Source organism: Pleurodeles waltl, chromosome 12, assembly GCF_031143425.1.
Source record: "Pleurodeles waltl isolate 20211129_DDA chromosome 12, aPleWal1.hap1.20221129, whole genome shotgun sequence".
In the NCBI taxonomy this organism is placed as follows: Eukaryota; Metazoa; Chordata; class Amphibia; order Caudata; family Salamandridae; genus Pleurodeles; species Pleurodeles waltl.
The window spans coordinates 213928545-213949647 of NC_090451.1; the positions used below are offsets into that span (position 1 = coordinate 213928545).

The 21103-nt window shown below is 45.5% G+C and overlaps 1 protein-coding gene across 1 annotated transcript in view; it reads right to left on the minus strand.

Annotated features, from left to right (window-relative positions):
• Window positions 1–21103, minus strand: part of VPS9D1 (VPS9 domain containing 1) — a 372961-nt gene that overhangs the window by 167259 nt on the left and 184599 nt on the right. Inside the window, exon 9 of the mRNA XM_069216666.1 lies at window positions 12334–12419. Coding sequence (XP_069072767.1) covers window positions 12334–12419 — 86 coding nt within the window. The remainder of the gene's footprint in view (window positions 1–12333; window positions 12420–21103) is intronic.

Genomic DNA, 21103 nt, shown 5'->3' on the forward strand with positions numbered 1-21103 from the left:
TGTCTGCACAGCAGACATTGAAAAGCAGCATGGGGCCCTGTCAGGGGGCCCCTGCACTGCACATGCCAGTGGCATGGGCAGTGCAGGGGCCCCCAGGGGCCCCACGACTCCCCTTACCGCCAGCCTTTTCCTGGCGGTTCAGACCGCCAGAAAAAGGCTGGCGGTCGGGGAGTCGTAATCCCCTGGGCAGCGCTGCTTGCAGCGCTGCCCTGGCGGATTACATCCGCCGGGGCCATTGTGGCGGTAAACCGCCAGCCCCGGCGGTGCGACCGGGCCGCCGCGGTCATAATACGCCGGGAGGCACCGCCAGCCTGTTGGCGGTGCTCCCGTCGTTTTGGCCCTGCGGTTGTAATACCGCCAGGGTCATAATGACCACATTCATCTTTGAAAATTCGTATCTTTGCTTGTGTAAGTTGGATTTTTGTCATTTTGGTCTTGTTTTACTCGGATAATACTTGCTATTGTCCTAATCTGTGTGTGGAGTACTTTTGTGGTGTTTTCACTGTGTTACTATGTGTGTACAAGTACTTTACACATTGCCACTGAGATAAGCCTGACTGCTTGTGCCAAGCAAGAATCATCTTAGCTGTGTGACTCCCTTACGCTGACTAGAGTGAGGTTCCCTACTTGGACAGGGTGCAAACCACTGACAACTAGAGACCCCATTTCTAGCACTCACGACCCTGTATTCCAGTTTCCTGACTTGTGCCTTCTGGTTTTGCTGGTCTTTCCCTTTCCATATCTGTAGGAAGTTGTCTCTGTATATACTATTTCAAAGTAAGAAATAGTGTGCACAGAGTCCAAGGGTTCCCCTTAGAAGTAAGATAGTGGCAAAATTAGATAATTCTAATGCTCTATTATGTGGTAGTGTTGGTCGAGCAGTAGGCTTATCAGAGGGTAGTGTTTAGCACTTGTTGTACACACACAGGCAATAAATGAGGACCACACACTCAAAGACTTAGTCCAGGCCAATAGGTTTTTATATTGAAAAATATATTTTCTTAGTTTATTGTAAGAACCACAGGTTCAAGATTTACATTAAACACTTTAAATGTAAGGTACTTTACTTAGTTACTTTAGGAACTTTGAATGAAAACAATACCATGTACAGTCTTTGCAAAAATGGCAATAAGCTATTTCAAAGTGGACACAGTGCAAAAATCAACAGTTTCTGGGAGAGGTAAGTAAAGGTTAGATTAGGAGGTAAGTAAAACACTTACAAGTCTCAGTCCTGGGGCATAGGCAGCCCACCGCTGGGGGTCCAAGGCAACCCCAAAGTTACCACACCCTTAGCTCTGGGCCAGACATGTGCAGAGGTCAAAGAGGTGCCCAAAACACATAGACGCCTATGGAGAACAGGGGTACTCCGGTTCCAGTCTGCCAGCAGGTAAGTACCTGCGTCCTCGGGGGCAGACCAGGGGGGGTTTTGTAGAGCACTGGGGTGGGGGGACACAAGTAGGCACAAAAAACACACCCTCAGTGGCACAGGGGAGGCCGGGTGCAGTGTGCAAAGCAGGCATCGGGTTTCAGGTAGGTAACAATGGAGGGATCCACCACCTGGGCAAGGCAGAGGGTCGTCTGGGGGTCACTCCCGGGCTGAGGTTCGGTTCCTTCAGGTCCTGGGGGCTGCGGGTGCAGTGTTGGTTCCAGGCGTCAGGCCCCTTGTTACAGGCAGTCGCGGTCAGGGGTAGCCTCTGGATTCTCTCTGCAGGCATCGCTGTGGGGGCTCAGGGGGGTCGTCTCTGGTTACTCACGGGCTTGCAGTCGCCGGGTAGTCCTTACCTGAGGTGTTTGTTCTCTGGATCTCGAGCCGGGGGTGTCGGGTGCAGAGTATGAAGTCTCACGCTTCCGGTGGGAAAAACACAGTCTTTGAAAGTTGCTTCTTTGTTGCAAAGAAGTAGCTGGTTTTGAACAGGGCCGCTGTTCACAGGAGTTTCTTGGTCCTTTAGTCCAGGGCAGTCCTCTGAGGCTTCAGAGGTCACTGGTCCCTGTCGGATTCGTCGCTGGAGCAGGTTTTCGAAGTTGGAGACAGGCCGGTAGGGCTGGGGCCAAACCAGTTGTCGTCTTCCTCCTTCTCTGCAGGCTTGTAGGTCAGCAGTCCTTCTTGTTTCTTCAGGTTGCAGGAATCTTGTTTCCTAGGTTCTGGGGTGCCCCTAAATACTGAAATTAGGGGTGTGTTTAGGTCTGGGAGGGCAGTAGCCAATGGCTACTGTCGTTGAGGGTGGCTACACCCTCTTTGTGCCTCCTCCCTGTGGGGAGGGGGGCACATCCCTAATCCTATTGGGGGAATCCTCCAAAATCAAGATGGAGGATTTCCAAAGGCAGGGGTCACCTCAGCTCAGGACACCTTAGGGGCTGTCCTGACTGGTGGGTGACTCCTCCTTGTTTTTCTCATTATCTCCCCTGGACTTGCCGCCAAAAGTGGGTAGGCATCTCCACTAGCTGGAGTGCCCTGAGGCATTGTAACACGGAGCTTGAGCCTTTGAGGCTCACTGCTAGGTGTTACAGTTCCTGCAGGGGGGAGGTGTTAAGCATCTCCACCCAACGGCTCTCACCCCAGGGGGTCAGAAACTCGTCTCTCAGCAGCAGGCTGACACAGACCAGTCAGTCCTGCACTGAAGGATTGGGTAAAATACAAGGCTATTTTTTAAAAAAATTAAAAGGAAGTTCAACTTCTCTCAGAAGAGGCGAATACCATCAAAGGGCATATTCACTGAGGAGGTCTGAACATCACCGAAAATCCTGTTGATGTCATCCAGGCATGTCTACAAAGGCCAACACTGGTACCTACTGCACTGCCAATGCAGTCTATGGTACCCAAGCCTGCGCGGATGCCCTACTTAGGTCCTTGTGGGTCAAAATGATCCGTGACAGGCAGGACGTACCTAAGGTACTCCAGGAGAGCTGGTGGTTGTGGGAATGGCCCTGTGACTGGGGTTGTGACTTGGAGTGGGAGAAGGACTTGCTTGAAAACCCCCAACTTTAACTTGTGTTCAACACCATACAACTTTACCTCCTGGTCTAAAAACGCCTTTGAGTGCATTTAGCAAACAACTTTGTGTCCAGAGACCAGGCACATACGGCACACCTTCTGCAAGTCCATAATTGACATCAACTTCCTGCAGTCTCAGCACAAATTCAATCCAATCATTTTTTGATGGGACATCCTTCCCTAGCACATTGTGTAGAATCATTTTAGGAGGCATCGGAAAACCAACAAGGTGGGAGCCGAGCTTTGGAACCGCTTTGGAAGATGTGGAAAGAAAGGAAATTACATCAGTGCCAATAACTGGTTGTCATATGCAGATCTGCTCTTTCACTTTCAAGATGGTATAGAATCAGTAGAGAGCCAGACAACACCACCTACTAGCCCACTGGAGCACTGCTACAAAATTCCCTGGATCCAGACTGGCACTTGTGGGATTTTCTATGGTGAGGAATATGGGATTAGAAGTATCTATCAGAATATGATCCTCCACATTAAGAGTGCTCCCAAGTAAAGCACAGTATCGACATGACAGGAATTTTTGGAGTTTGGGTACGCACATGAAACCTCATTGTGGAGGCTCTGAGCGAGTGGAATCAACTATATCTAACAGCAGCCTCACACTGCCACAGAGGCACAGTCTTATACTTTCAGCAACAGCCATTATACGTCCTTGTTCAACTTCATATGACCAGGCACAGTAATATTAATCCATGTACATAGCCATGCGCTCAAGCACAGCCTAGCATTCAAAGGCCCAGTATCATATACCAAGGTAACGCAATCACTGTGGGTGCAGTGTCATATGCCCTAGCCGAAATTTAATTTGCACAGTGAAGCTTCATACGCCCAGGTATGGTCTTTATATTCGATGTGCAGCCTAACTGGTCTTGGTGTATGCATAGTAACAGGTATAATAACTATTAGATGCAGTGCAGCCTCACATGATGATCTACTGTTATCAGATGGTAGGTGCTGCCTCAAATACCATGATACTGCTGTTAAATCCAGGTGCAACCACAAATGCCCAAATACAGCCATCGAATGCCAGTTAGAGTCTACTATGCTCAGATTTTGCTACCGGACCACGGCAGGAGTGACGCCCATGCCTAGCTTTGACTCTCAACATTTGCAGCCCCAGCGTTCAAGCACCATGCCACGCACCAAATCCATTAAGGACAAGCAGGTGACCTCCCTTTGGAGCAAACAGCACCCCCCTCCCGAAGCAGACTCGGACACACTGGCTCCTATTCCTGCACCCACGACTGGGGTCTTGTCCACAGTACCTATCTCACAGAACTACATGGATCATTTCCTGCAGGAGATTTGATCCGAACTTGGCTCACTTAAGGCAGTCTTCAAATCCTGCATCAGGGACATTCGGCGTGATCTCTCTGAGATAGGGGGATGTGTGGACAACCGGGAAGGAACAGTTGATGCCCGTTCTGAGGGCCAAGAGATATTGTGACATCAAGTGGCAGCACTCAAAGATCCACAAATAGAGCTGCAAACTAAACAGGAGGACCTGGAAAACAGGAGCCGTCCGAACAACATTCGCATCAGGGGTGTTCCTAATGGGGCAGAAGGAAGCGACATCATGGCCTTCACCGCTGAACTCCTGCAGACGATCAAGGGGGGACAAGGAGGCTCCCTCTTCGGCCTTGGAAAGGGCCCACAGTGTGTTCTCTGCTCCTGGTGAGCCTAATTCCCTCCCTGACTTCTTGATGCGTGTGCACTTTTTTTTTTACAGAGAAAGAAGCTATTCTGTGTGCCTCCAAGGGCAAGGTCGACCTTTTTTTTTTTGTGGCCACACCGTCCAGCTCTTCCAAAATCTGTCTCCTGTTACTCTGAATCAATGGCGCGAATTTAAGCCAATCACTGCTAAATTGAGAGATGAACATTTTATATCACTGGGAGCACCCCTTTGCTGTACTGTTCACCTGAGATGGAAAACAACGACCCCTGAACTTCTTGGCGGAAGCAAAGCATCTGGTGGGGCTCACAGCCAACGTCCAGGAGCCCAGACAAAGACACCTCTCAGTCTTGCATATCTACTAGAGAAGATCTGTGCCCCACCTAGACCATGGTGCAGCTCATCACCCAGACAATCGATCAAAAGAGGCAGCGTCTCAGGAGTCCAAGCGTGACATCATTCAGCATTGCGAGACCATAAAGAAGATGGACCCTTCCCAGGTCAGTCCACCTCCGGATCCCTGTAATGCAGCAACTTTTCAGATATTGGGACATGGGCCTCCCCTCTCTGCTGGGACCTCTGCAAGCACTGTGGCCTAGGACAGCAGATGCATCGAGCCGCAGGGGCTGTGTTGACTATCCCCACGAGTTTGGACTCAAGATATTCTTGATGGCCACTTCACCACAATTTGCACTTCAGGAGGGTGAGTCCTCAAGCAGGAACTTGGTATATGAGTGCCAATATCCGCGGGAAGCGGATTACTGTGTTGGACATAGGTTGGTCCACCAATTTTGTTTTTTGCATTTTGTTTTTCATCACTAAGTCAAATACTGCTACAGATTGCAGCTTTATAATTTTTCAAGATGTACAGTGCACATCCCATCCCTTCAATAACAGGCACATTCCCTGCCGCCCCCTGTGCTGGCCTTGTGGGTTGCCCTGCTCCCTGGGGACTGTTCAACCATCCCATCTCTATTATTGGGTGATAGAAGGTGGCATGATGCAGAAACCCTCCCTGTCCCCCTGGCCTCAGCCCCCCTACGTCCTTCTTGCCCACAGATGCTAACCTACACGTTTCCCATGGATGACCCTAAAAATGGGTAAATTGTTTTCTCCAAGTGAATGAGGTCTCAATTTGTCCAATAAGCGCAAGCAGGAATGGGGCTCCATACTGCAACACGACCTAGACGTCCTCGTCTAGGCGACTCATCTTCTGGGGACGGATACCATTGGATGGCACATCCGAAGTATCCATTGCGATACTGTGCCCACACATCTACTAAACCACTGGGGGTGGGTGTCCTCTTCAAGGAGGTTTCCACTACACTGTCTCAAAGGTGGTGAGGGATGGGGAGGGTCGCTTCCTGGTGTTGCAGATACATTCAGACAAGAAACCCCTCACACTTCTCAATGTCTATGCCACCCATTCAAACACAGGACCTTTCTCTGAGATGCATATTGTGTGAGCAACTGATAATCTCAAAGGTGGTGAGGGATGGGGAGGGTCGCTTCCTGGTGTTGCACATGCATTCAGACAAGGAACCCCTCACACTTCTCAATGTCTATGCTCCCATTCAAACACAGGACCTTTCTCTGAGATGCATATTGTGTGAGCAACTGGTGAGCGTGGAAGGTGACATCGTCGGTGGCGATTTTAACCTAGTATGGGATCCAGATTTAGACCGCACCACAGCCACATACCAAGGCACTGGAGTTACGTCTGCCTAACTGAAGAGGGACCTCACAGAACTGGGGCTAGTAGACGCTTGGCGTTATAAACACCCAGATGTTCGCGACTACTTATTCTACTCTCATGTTCATGCATCATACACATGCATTGATCAGGTTTTCGTAACTCACTCACTCTTGTACGATCTTGAAGCAGCGGCTATCTTCAATATCGCCATCTCTGATCACGCAAATGAAGAACTGGTTTGATCCGCTGCTACCCCATCTGGCAGGGGCCCAATATGATGGTGTTTACCCCTCAGACTCCTCCGGCATCCGGCTGATGTGGGTGAGATCCGTAAAGGAATCGTTGAATACTTTGCACTGAACCCCCTGCCTGACACCTCACTGCATACACTTTGGGATGTCTTTAAGGCTACCATCAGGGGATTGATCTCCACCAAAGCCATTTCCACAGGGAGACAGGAGAGCTTGATGGAGTCTGCTCTGGCAGCGGAGATTAAAGTTCTGGAACAGAAAGATCAGTCCGCTCTGATTCGATGCAACACGCTGCAACTCGCTGTGCTGCGCGGTCAAAGTAGGGATCATAGAACACATTGTGCTGAACGTTCCCTTTTAGCTCTAAAGCAGAAATATTATGACTGGGGAACTAGGGGGTTCAATGTTAGATCGATGGCTCCATCAAGTGCAGGCTAGAACACACATTGCTAGACTTCAGGTTGGGGACAGGGGCACAGTGATATCTGAGCAGGACAAGCAGAGGGTGTTTTATGATTACTATCGGACCCTCTACACAAGTGACAATGTGCCTTCTGCATTGATAGAGAAGTACCTGAAGGCATGCAATTGGAAAACCATGCTCCCCCAGCATGTGGAGCTCCTTGATGTTCCAATCCCCACTGCGGAGCTCCGTAGCACAGATCAGGCTCTTCCCTAAGTGAAACTCCAGGCCCCTTCCTGTCCTCTTCTACAGACTGCTTCTGTCTAATCTGCATGAACACTTGCTATTTATCTCCTTTACGCAGGACACGGCCACTATGGCGGCAGAAGAGATCTCCTTTATAACAAAACCAGGGAAAGGCCCTTCCCACTGCTCTTCCTAGCCCCCTATAGTGCTTCTCAATACAGATGTGAAAATCTTTACAAAGATTTTACCTACTAGGTTGGAGCACTATCTTCTAGGCCTCATGGACCCTGATCAGGTGGGGTTTAGTTGCAATCAACAGGGGGCAGAAAACATATGCTTGATAGTGCACTTGGTCGAGAAGTTCCAACTCCACAACATCCCGGCTCCTATGTCACCCCAATAGTTATCATTAGGGTCAATGGGCGCCACATGGCCCCTATTAACATTTGTAGGGGTATACACAAGGGCTACCCATTGTCATCTCTTTTGTTCACTCTCGTAGTGGAGCCACTAGCCAAAACTATCCCTCACACTGCTGCCGTGATAGGCATCCCTTTTAGGGGCCGGGACCATAGGAACAGCCTATTTGCAGATGATCTCTTGCTCTCTTTTTCTCAGTCCGCTACCTCTTTATCAGAGACTATTGCCAGCCTTGCTGCATTCGAGGTGGTGTAAGGCGTCAAAATCAGTATGTCTAAGTCTTGCATTCTTAATCTGACTACACCTCAGCAAGAACTTCCTGCTCTGCAAGGCCTAGCACCATTCCAGTGGTCCTCTTGCACGATTAGGTATCTGGGTCTTAACCTGACCTCTAACCTGTCTTCCTGGAAGCAGGCCAATTGGCATCAACTTCGGAGGTCCATTCTGGCAGATCTCAGGTGGTGGTAGCCCCTTCACATCTCTTGTCAAGGCCACATTAATGTTGTAAAAATGAATGTCCTCCCACAGACCTTGTACCTTTCCTAGACTCTGCCTACTCCGATTCCCCAGGGGGATATCCCTTGCTTGTAGTGTGACGTCAATTCCTTTATTTGGAAAGGGAAACGGATGAGGATCTCTAAATCCCTACTGATGCAGCCACAGGACAGGGGTGGACTTACCTGCCCTAACCTTCATGAATATTACTGGGCTGCCCACTTGCGATACACCTCGAAATGGGTGGTGCATGAGAGCGAGAAGCATTGATTTCACACTGATGGGGCGGTGGCCTTCAGACCCTGTGGGATTTAGCATGGTTGCCCAAACAAGCCAGACCATGCAGCGCAGCACTTACTTGGCTACCCCCACCAAGACTGTAGTCAACATACGGGATAGGTTGGCAACTAGGAGGGGGCTCAGCACCTTTCCTTCTACAACACCCCTATTGTGCGCAATACTGATTTTAACCCTGCACTGCTACCCCAATTCTTTCCCAGGGGGGCAGGGGGAGGGGGGTAGGGGATGCTGGACGCTACGTGACCTCTTTTTAGGACTCTCCATTAAGTCCTTTGCTCAATTCAAAACATATTTCCACCTTCCTGAAAAGGCTAGACTGCACTATTGTCACTTACGGCACTGGACGTTACATCCCTCCCACTGGCCTGGGGAGACTAGGGCCTGTACTCTCTTCGAAAACTGGTAGGAGTGTACAATGGAGCTAGGGAACGTATATCTAATACATATCACGCACTACAGCATTCCACATCCCTTAGAACCTACCACTCGTGCTGGCAGGCTACTACTATGGAGGATATCTCGCCCAAGCAATGGGACATGCTCTGGCGGGACATACCCAAAACTTATGGGAGCTTATCCCTTAGGGACACAATGTACAAGCTCATGTTCCAATGCATTATACACCAGCCCGCATCTCCACTATTTACCTCTCCACATCATCCCTCTGCTGGCGATGTGGCTTGGCAATGGGGGATTTTTGTCACATATGGTGGTCATGCAGCCTCATCACTACCTACTGGAAAGAAATTCTGGGACACATTAAAGACACAATAGGATATCTGCTCCCCGCTTCCTACCTCATGGTCATCTTTGGCATGCAGCCCCTTACATTAGAAGCAATGACACATGCTGACTGGAAGTTCACTACCCACATGCTCCACGTTGCACTGTAGCTTGTGGCGTTGACATGGAAAAAGACTACTGCCCCTTCCATTCTTCAATGGTTCATCCGTCGGTGGCACGTGCTGGTAATGGAAAAACTGTTCCACAATCTACCACACACCAAGTCTAAGTTTCAATATGTTTGGCGCCAACTGATCCACTATCTGACTCGCTTGGAGTTTACATGTTTCAATCCTCCGAGATTACGAGCTTTACAGCTCTTTGACTGACCTCCCCAGGAGGTTACACTCAGTGGCTGCCACCCCCTCCTTCTCACTCACTAATAAGAATTACCTCCTATTCACTAATATGCAACATTGTCCAGATCTTCGAACTCTATCAAAAAAGCCTTGACCAGGAATTGTTGTATTTTGGTGTTTCACTTTTCTTTCTTTTTGCTTTGCGACATGCCATGCTGTGGACGACCTTTAGGAGCACCTCTCCAACGACTATGTAACCCTTTACTTCCTTGCAGTCTACCACTGGTCCTCTACTATGTGTACTTGCATTGTGCCAAGTGTTCTCATTTCATATTATGTTGGTCTCTGGTGGCCATGTCATGTTTTGTTGTAATCAATTGAAAACAATTCAATACAATGATTATGAGCAAAAATAAGTAACTATTTCTCACACCCCCACTCAAAAAACGCTAGTCTATAATGGATAGTGCCATGATTACCTTGAGTATTTTATAACTAGCGGGTTCCCAAAGGGTGGAGTATTTCAAACAAAAGGTATATTCACAGATCGGGTTATGGGACCCTTATTCTGGATAAGCACAGTCACAAGTAAATCGACTTCAGTAGAAGGTACTGTAACTAAAATGTGGTTAAAAGAATTATGAATTGGTACCAGTAAAGCTGTGCATGGATGCCAGTGCTAGAACTTCAGGGTGCCTAAGAGATATGTTTGGACTTGTAAAACTAGACAGCAATCTAAGTGTTGGAATAGGAAGTGGGTGCATGACTGCTGTGGCTGCATGGAGAGCATTTGAATTTTTATTTTAATGTTTGGCCTCTCCAGGCCTTTCGAACAAAAATGCATTTCAGAAAAAAAGCTTAACTAAAAATGAGTGGGGTAACAATGCTTTTTAGTTTTAAAGGTCATGAATAATAACCCATGTAAAAATGTCTAGTGATTCAGTGCAATTATATCTGATGTGTTAATTAAGTGATTAAAAGGGCGTGGCCCACTAGAGGAATACAAATGTGGGTAGCAGACCCTCAGAAAAAGGTCCATAAGGCGTCCCGTTGGGAGGGAAGTACAGATCTTTACTTGATGGAGTCATCCTAAAGTCTAAGTGGATGTACCCTCCGCCTCAATGCTTCAGGCGAATATTCTACAGTACCTTTAGAAATTCAAGAGCAGAGATCTGCAAGCGAGCATTTATGTGTCCATGATGCAGACTTTTGAGAATGTTCCATTAGTTTCTTTTTTAGTAAGTCATTGTGACTGCAAAAGGGAAGCTGTGTATGGACAATAAAAGTGGAAAAGGAAAGGTGCTATACAAATGAAGTTGCAGGGCGATCCCAGTTCTGGAACAGCAGAAGGCAGGACAAAAACACAAACTATCGTAGCAGTGTAGCTGTATAGATCTATTCTTTCTAGCAATCCCATATTTGAGAGTGTACTGGAATCCCATTGAGTGCAAATGGTCAAATGTCACACTTAAAAGATACCTGCTGTCTTGTTGGAATAGGGATGTCATTTTCCTTGTAACCCCGGACAGTTTGGGACGATAAATACGGAAAATATATTTTATTATCACAGAAAAATAACCAAATTCTTTAAAACTAATCATGAAGGCTAAAAATATATATCTCCTAAAAAGTAACAGTCCTTGAATTCTCAACAAAGAGGTATGCTTCTTAGTTGAATCTACTTCATAATAAGGAAGCCAAATTATTTTCTTGCCTAGGACATAAAAAAATAGTCCAACGTAAAGATCCCACCACAAACAGGTTCACAATTGTCCACTTTGTAGGGAGTAGGCTTCATAAAAATGCCAACACATTTCAGCACAAACAGCACTTGCTGCGCATGAGGTCTGGGTGTCTTTGTCAGTAAAACTTACAGTTGATAGACACAGGAAGTCTGCACCAAGAGCAGGAATCACGGATACCTCATTCCTTAGGGTATCCCACAGGCACCCACCAACACCAGCCTGTGGCTGAACTAAAACTATTTGACATGCTCACTAGGAGTTCGGTGTCGTCGCACATACAAGATGCAAATAAATCTACATGTAGCTTTTATTCACAGGTCCTTGAGCCAGTCCTCATGAGGCCTGGAATGAAAAAATTGCTGCTGAAACGAGTCCACATTTTTTATGAAGCCTTTTCACCTTGTTGAAAAAATTTGAACTTTTGTGTGGTGGGATCTTTATGTTAGACTAATTTGTTTTGTGTGTGATAAGAAAAGAAGATACCTTCCTCATTACAAAGTAGCTTCAACTAAGGAGCATTTGCCCGCTAGTCAAGTGGAGAACACAAGGACTAGATTACTCAAGGCCTATGTTTTTAGCTTTTATGATTTGACGGTAAGAATTTGGTTATTTTTCAATGATGATAAAATGTATTTGTATGAAGATGCACTGGACATTACGAATTGCGAGTTTAAAAAAACTGGATGAAAATAATTGGAGGGAGGGATAAGAAATTCACAAAGTGCATTAGCAATAAATTTACAATGCATTCTACCTCACTCTGGTTTTAGTAGAAATTGATTTAAATAAAATTCCCTTGAGGGTTACCTCTGTCTTTTTCAGATTATGCCATGTGGACATACTTGCTGTGTTCAACTCACTTCTATGGTAACACTTTCGAAGTATTTTTCTTACAGTTTTTCCCGTCATTCCCAAGTCCTCTCACTGCCATCACCCCCTTCAAAAACATGTCATTCTTGCCTCTGTTCTGAGCCAGTGGGAATAATTACCTCTCATTAGATAAGACAAATTACTACCTGAGAATGTGAAAGACAAGACCAGCAACCAGAGATAAGTCATTTGGATGCGTCTTTATCCTGGATTTCCAGTTCCTTGGCCACTCCTTGGGAGACAAAAAAAAGAGAAGCCAAGTACATTAACATCAAGAATCCAGTCCTGCCGAGCAAAACTCACATCCCATTATAATATTTTTTATATCTATCTATCTATCTATCTATCTATCTATATATATATATATATATATATATATATATTTATATATATATATACACACACACATGTATGTATGTCATTTTACAGCTCGGCGAGGATGGCACTGGGTCAATCAAATGCTTAAAGATTTAGCTGCACAAATGGCAAAAGACTTTGCCCCTGTCTCATTTGGCATGGATAGCACTGTACTAATCCTTCGCTATAAAAACTTTGCTAGATGAACAGACATTTTAGGTGGGCAAATCTAAAGTGTCACTGGTGTTGCAGGGTGCTCCTTACTGGAGCTGCTCTCCACCTAAACTTAGGAACTACCCAGAGTTCTCTTCTTTTTGCATAATTTATGCAACACCCTAAACCTGAAAGGGTTTTGTTTTATATATATATATATATATATATATATATATATATAAAAAAACGAGCCACTCCAGTAGCCATACTAATACTGTGGCAGACGAAAAAACAGATAACGCGTTTCAGCCTGAACGACCTTGATCACAGCTACTGGAGTTGTTCGTTTTTTCATACCTGAGGAGGTAAGGTTCTATGGATATATATATATATATATATATATATATATATATATATATATATATATATATATAACAAAGGTTACAGGGACATTATAGTTAGGAATTAGAATTTTAAAAAACCTTAGAAATTCATTTAAAAAAACAAAGGTTACAGGGACATTATAGTTAGATTCAGAATATACATGCACAAAACCACAGAATTTCACCTGTTATAGTTAGAGTTATCTCACGTAACTACAACTCGTGCCTTCACTGTGCACAGTTTTCTAATCAATAATTTCTCTGGAATTGTTACAGTGATATTGCCAATTATGTCATAGAAGATGTCATGAGTGATGTAATTTGTGTTGTAAGTAGTAGTGCATGGTGAGGGCGCAAATTATAGTTACCTTAGGGCACTAGTTATAGTTACATGAATTAACTATAACTATAACAGCTGAATTGCTATGGTTTTGCGAGTGTAAATTATTAACCTAACTAAAATGCCCTGTAAGCTTTGGGTTTTTAGTGAATTTCTAAGGTTTTTAAAATTCTAATTCCTAACTATAACGCCCCTGTAACCTTTGAGATTTCACTGAATTTCTATGGTGTATAATGCTATTTCCTAACTATAACGTCTCTGTAATCTGGGTGCGTGAGGGGGTGTGTGAGTGGGTGCGTGAGCGGGTGTGTGAGTGGTTTTGTGGGGTGTGAATGGTTCAGTAAGTGGTTGTGTGAGTGTGTAAGTGGGTGTCTGAGTGCAGGGTGGGTAGGTGAGTGGTTTTGAGGGTCTGTGAGTGGGTTTCTTAGCAGCTGTATGGGTGTGTAAGTGGGTGTGTGAATGAGTATGTGAGTAGGTGTGTGGGTCTGTGAGTCAGCGTATGTGTTTTCTTTATTGGGGTCTGGATCTGCAGATCCACACAAATCCACCACCTCCGTAGGGATCCAGGTGGATCCACGGATCCTTGCGTGATGAAAAAAAAAGATTTTGAAATTTTTTTTGCCCATGAGGGGGTCTCTCAAAGACCCCTCCATTACTCTCTTTGGCTCAGGGTACCTCTACCCTGACCCCTTCCATCACTTTTTATTTTTATTTTCCCCGCGGGAAACCGACTTCCGATGAACAAAATGTCAGCCGCAACTTTTCTCTTAGGTTGCGGCCAGTCAATCACAGCATTGCCGTTGGTGTGTGGATCTGCGAAACCACCCAGATCCCCAGACAATCATGGGTGGCCCCGCATCCCAAGACATTCACATTTATTTTTGCTTTAATAACTCCTAAACCACTGAATATATTACACCAAAAAAGGCTCTTTCTGGACCAAGAGCGAGTTTCTGCCAAATTTGGTGTAATTCCACCCAGTGGTTTGGGCTGTGGCTGTGTCTAAAATCCCTATGGGAAATTACATGGGGAAAATGCGTTTTGGGACCCCCCCCCCCTTTTTTTCTTGGCCCCGCTTAACGGATCACCCAAAACTTTCCACACAACAGCTGAAATGAGTTGGAAACTAGTTTTGGATATTTTGTGACAATATGTCCAATGGCACCAAAGTACTTGACAAAACAAAAAAAACGCTCTTCCTATGGAAACTAGGTCCTAAATATAACTCCCTACTGGCGACCACCAGTAAGTTTCTCATATATATATATATATATATTATATATATATATATAATGTCACTTACCCAGTGTACATCTGTTTGTGGCATGTTCCACTGCAGACTCACATGCTATGCATATTCTGCCATCTAGTGTTGGGCTCGGAGTGTTACAAGTTGTTTTTCTTCAAAGAAGTATTTTTGAGTCACGGGATCGAGTGACTCCTCCTCTTCGGCTCCATTGCACATGGGCATCGACTCCATGTTAGATTGTTTTCCCGCAGAGGGTAAGATAGGAGTGATAGAGTATAAAGAAAAGAGATGTCCATGCAAATAGAAGAGGGAAGAAGACTGGTAGTTCCACTGTTTGATTGATATGAAACGGTGATATAACCTTTGGGAGAAATTTTGGGTTTGTTCGAAGTACCACTTTATGGTTGTGTACTTGTATGAATGGTTCTTGAATAGTGAAAGCTTGTATTTCACTAACTCTTCTTAATGAAGTGATTGCAACTAGGAAGGCAACTTTCCATGTTAGGTATTGAATTTGACATGAATGCAAAGGGTCAAATGGTGGACCCATGAGTCGTGTGAGTATTATGTTTAGATTCCACAAAGGCACTGGAGGTGTTCTAGGTAGAATAATGCGTTTTAATCCTTCCATGAAGGTTTTCCTAACAGGGACTCTAAATAAAGAGCTGTGTTGTATCTTTTGCAAATACGCGGAGATTGCAGTGATATGTATTTTAATGAACGAAAAGGCTAGATTTGCTTTTTGTAAATGAAGCAAATAACTTACAATGTCTTGTGATGACACTGAAACAGGGGCGATTTGTTTAGATTGACAGTAATATACAAACCTTTTCCATTTGTGTGCATAACACTGCCTGGTAGTGGGTTTTCTTGCCTGTTTAATTTCTTCCATACATTCAGTTGGTAGTTGTAGATATCCAAACTCTATGACTTCAGGAGCCAAATCGCTAGATTGAGCATTTTGGGATCTGGATGCCTGATCAGTTGTTTGTTTTGGGTTAACAGATCTGGTCTGTTGGGGAGTTTGATATGTGGTACCTCTGAGAGATCTAACAGCGCTGTGTACCAGGGTTAACGTGCCCACGTTGGTGCAATAAGTATGAGTTTGAGTTTGTTTTGACGCAGTTTGTTGACTAGAAATGGAATGAGCGGGAGAGGGGGAAAAGCGTAAGCAAATATCCCTGACAAATTCATCCATAGAGCATTGCCCTTGGATAGAGGATGTGGGTACCTGGATGCGAAGTTTTGGCATTTTGAGTTTTCGCTGGTGGCAAATAGGTCTATGTCTGGCGTTCCCCAGTGATGAAAGTATGTCTGAAGTACTTGGGGATGAATTTCCCACTTGTGTGTTTGTTGATAATCTCTTTTTGTTGATAATCTCGGCTGAGAACGTCTGCCAATTGGTTGTGTATCCCTGGAATGTATTGTGCTACTAGGTGAATGTTGTTGTGGATTGCCCAATGCCAAATCTTTTGGGTTAGGAGGGACAGTTGAGATGAATGGGTCCCTCCTTGTTTATTTAGGTAATACATTGTTGTCATGTTGTCTGTTTTGATAAGGACGTTCTTGTGAGTGAGAAGAGGCTGAAAAGCTTTGAGTGCTAGGAATACGTCTAGCAATTCTAGGTGATCTATGTGAAATTGTTTGTGTTTGGTGTCCCATTGTCCTTAAATGTTGTGATGGTTGAGGTGTGCCCCCCACCCAATCATTGATGCATCTGTTGTAAGTATGGTGTGAGGCACAGAGTCTTGAAAAGGCCGCCCTTTGTTTATATTTGTGGAATTCCACTACTGAAGTGATATGCATGTTTGGCGGTCTATCAACACTAGATCTTGGAGTTGACCCTGTGCCTGGGACCATTGCTGTGCGAGGCACTGTTGTAAAGACTGCATGTGTAATCTTGCATTTGGGACAATAGCGATGCATGATGCCATCATGCCTAACAGTTACATTACGAATTTGACTGTGTACTGTTGGTCTGGCTTAATTTGTGCTAGTACATTGTGAAAAGCTTGCACTCTTTGTGGACTTGGACTTGCAAGTGCTGTTTGTGTATTTAGCGTGGCTCCCAAATACTTATGAATTTGCGCAGGTTGTAGGTGGGATTTTTGGTAGTTTATGGAGAACCCTAGGGTGTGTAGGGTTTGTATTACATAATGTGTATGATTTTGGCACTGTGTATGACTGTTGGACTTTATTAGCCAATCGTCGAGATATGGGAAGACATGAATGTGTTGTCTTCTTAGGTAGGCGGCTACCACTGCCAAACATTTTGTAAAAACTCTTGGAGCTGTTGTTATCCCAAAGGGTAACACTTTGAACTGGTAATGTTTTCCTTGAATTACAAACCTGAGATATTTTCTGTGTGCTGGATGGATGGGTATGTGAAAGTACGCATCCTTGAGGTCTAATGTTGCTATGAAATCTTGCTGCTGTAGCAGTGGGACCACATCCTGTAGTGTTACAATGTGAAAGTGTTCTGACAGGATGTAAAGATTGAGAGTTCTGGGATCTAATATTGGTCTTAAGGTTCCGTCTTTTTTGGAGATGAGGAAGTACAGTGAGTAAACCCCTGTTCATATCTGATGTTGTGGTACAAGCTCTATGGCTTGTTTGAGTAATAGCGATTTCACTTCTTGCAACATTGAGATATGTTGGGAGGAGAGATTGTGTGGTTTTGGAGGTATATTTGGGGGAATTTGTGTTAATTCTATGCAATAGCCATTGCGGATAATAGATAATACCCAGTTGTCGGTTGTAATGCGTAGCCAATTGTTGTGGAACCTTTGCAGTCTCCCCCCCACAGGAGAGGTGTGAGATGGGAAGAGATGGAGTAAGTCATTGTTTTGGCTGTGAGGCTTGTTTTGTTGGCTGATATTTTCCCCTGCCTCTGGGGAATTGGCCTCTGTAATTACCTTTGAACCCACCTCGTTGGTATTGAGATTGGTAGGTTGGCTTTGATTGTGAAGTGGATGCCTCAGGTGTTTGTGCTCTAAAACCACCTCTGTATTGGGGTTTCCGAAAGGATCCCCTGTATTGTGTCATATACAAAGCACCCATGGCTTTAGCGGTGTTTGAGTCTTTCTTCATTTTCTCACTAGCCGTATCTACTTCAGGGCCAAAAAGCTGTTTCTGATTGAACGGCATGTTAAGGACTGCCTGTTGAATTTCAGGCTTAAACCCTGAAGACCGAAGCCATTCATGTCTCCGTATAGTAACAGCAGTATTAATTGTTCTAGCTGCTGTGTCTGCTGAATCTAGGGCTGATCTAATCTGGTTATTAGTAATAGCCTGCCCATCCTCGACTATTTGTTGTGCGCTTTTTTGTTGGTCTTTGGGGAGATGTTGTATGATATCCTTCATCTCGTCCCAGTGGGCCCTATCATACCTAGCCAATAGTGCTTGGGAGTTGGCTAACCTCCATTGGTTGGCTGCCTGCGATGCTACCCTTTTGCCAGCAGCATCACATTTTCTGCTCTCCTTGTCTGGTGGTGGTGCATCACCAGATGTCTGAGAGTTGGCTCTCTTTCTGGCCGCGCTGACAAGTACAGAATCAGGTGGCAGTTGTTGTGTAATGAATGCAGGATCAGAGGGAGGTGGTTTATACTTTTTCTCCACTCTGGGAGTAATTATCCTGGCTTTGACTGGCTCTTGAAATATCTGGTGTGCATGCTTTAACATGCCTGGAAGCATGGAAAGGGACTGGTAAGTAGTGTGCGTAGAGAATAATGTGTTGAAGAGAAAATCATCCTCTAAGGGCTCGGTATGCATGGCAACATTGTGGTATGATGCCGCCCTAGCCAGAACCTGATTATATCCGGTGCTATCTTCTGGTGGTGATGGTTTGGAAGGATAGTAGTCTGGGCTGTTATCAGGTATGGGATCTGGATCATAGAGATCCCATGGATCCACATTGTCTTGTGAATCGAAAAAATGTGCAGAAGATTGTACAGGTGTGGGAGTAGTAGGTGGAGAGACAATCAGGTGAGGAGAATGAGGAGGAGACTGAGGAGGTGAAAATTGTGGAGGTGGAGTTTTTTGTTTAGGCCTTGGCACTTTAGCTGGTGGTTCAGCAGCGTCCAATTGTTTGTGAAAGGCCAGCTTCCTCTTAGGCTTCAGAGAAGGTGCAGCTATGATCATGCCAGTGTCCTTGTGAATGTGAATTCTGGCCTGCCTTTCATCAATGTCCTCCATTTGTGTGTGTTGATCCAAAAATGTATGGCTTTCTTTAAGTACTTTGGAAGGTCCTTGCTCCTCTGTATAAACTGGCCTTTTCGGCTCCGAAGATGGTTTCTTCAGGTTCGAAAGGCTGGAAGTGGATGTTGGCCTCGGCTCCAAAAGTGATTTTTGCAGTTTCGACTCGAGGGTTTGATGTCTGCTTGCTTCAGAGCCAGTGCTTTGGCTCGAGTCCGAAGGCTTCGGTGGCGTGGCCTTTTTCGGTGCCGAAGTTGTTGCTTGGTCACCGAGGGTCTTTTTGCAGGTCGAGCCATGGCCTTCCAGCAGTGGCGTTCCCAAGGCCTTATGTTTGGGTTTGGATGGGACAGGGGCAGGCGTACTCACTTGCTGTCCTGCCGTGACTGGTCTGTCCTCTTCGGACTCCTGCTCGGAGTCAGACCCTCGGACGGAGACTGCGGTGTGCTCGATCACCTCTTCCTCGACATCGAGACATTCTGTGCTCTTTGATGCCATCTCCAGTCTTCGTGCTCTTTCTTTGAATGGAAGGATCTGCAGGCCTCACAATTTTCCTCTCGATGGTCTGGGGAGAGACAGAGATTACAGACGAGATGTTGATCTGTAAATGGGAATTTGGCGTGGCACTGAGGACAAAAGCTGAATGGGGTGTGGTCCATGAGGCTTCCACGTGGTCGGCCCGACCAGGCCCGAGTTGGGCGCGAGTGCCCTGAAGGGCGAGTAAAGATGTTTGATCCAACGGTACCGAAGTGTCGACGAGCGATGTTACGCGATCAAATACCGATTAGTATTAAAGAGTTATGGAACTTTTCTAACTCAAACTATCGAAGCGAAAAGAAACACGTCCGAACTCTGCGGGAAAACAATCTAACATGGAGTCGATGCCCATGCGCAATGGAGCCGAAGAGGAGGAGTCACATGATCCTGTGACTCGAAAATACTTCTTCGAAGAAAAACAACTTGTAACACTCCGAGCACAACACTAGATGGCAGAATATGCATAGCATGTGTATCTGCAGCTACACATGCCATCGAACATATATTCTCTGGACAGGTCGATCCACTGCAGTTTTACACAGGGGCCGCAGTGAGCCCTGCGGAGGAGCCGCAGATCAGATGAAAACACAAAAAAAGGGGCAATTTCTGCCAATGAGGGGTCTCTATGGGACCTCTCTATATGTGCTAAGGGGTCAGGATGCCTGTATCCTGGCCCCTTATGTGGTTTTGCACCTTTTTTCCCCACCCCCAAGCAGATGCAACAAACAAAATGGCGGCCACAATCTGCGGATCAAGATCTAGCTTCCTGCCAAATTTGGTGTAATTTCGTTTAGCGGTTCGGGCTGTAGAGTTGTCTAAAAAATGCAAAAGCCACAGAGACACAGAAAGGGGAATAAGTGTTTTGCCCCCCCCTTTTTTTCTCGCCCCTGCTTGACAGATCACTCCGAAACTTTTAAGACACCAGCTAAAGTGAGTTTCCTACTAGGTTTGAACATTTTGTGAAGATTCGTCAAACGGCGCCAGAGTTCTCAGAAAAACAAACAATTTTCCTATGGAAACTAGGTCATAAAAATAACTACCTACTGGCAACCAGTCTCACTGAAGAAAACAAAGGTTACAGGATCGTCTTACCCATACAAAACCATAGAAATTCAGCAGTTATAGCTATATTTGTGGTTATACTTAGGTTAAGAAAGTACTACTCATCGACTAAAGTTACTTTCTGCCATGAATTATAGTTTCTTTAGATAAGTATAACTATAAGTATAACTATAACTGCTGAATTTCCATGGTTTTGAACGGGTAAAACATCAACTTAACTAGAACGTCCCTATAATCTTTGGTTTGACGAATTGTCAAACGGCTCCAAAGTTATTGGCAAAACAAGAAATGTTCCATCTATGGAAAAAAAATGGTCTTAACCATAACTAAGGGCATAGGCAGCCCACCGTTGGGGGTTCAAGGCAACCCCAAAGTTACCACACCAGCAGCTCAGGGCCGGTCAGGTGCAGAGGTCAAAGAGGTGCCCAAAACACATAGGTGCCTATGGAGAACAGGTCTGCCAGCAGGTAAGTACCTGTGTCCTTGGGGGGCAGACCAGGGGAGGAGTTTGTAGAGCACTGGGGGGGACACAAGTAGGCACACAAAACACATCCTCAGCAGCACAGTGGCGGCCGGGTGCAGTGTGCAAAAAAGGTGTCGGGTTTCAGGTAGGAAATAATGGAGGGACCCGGGGGTCACTCTAG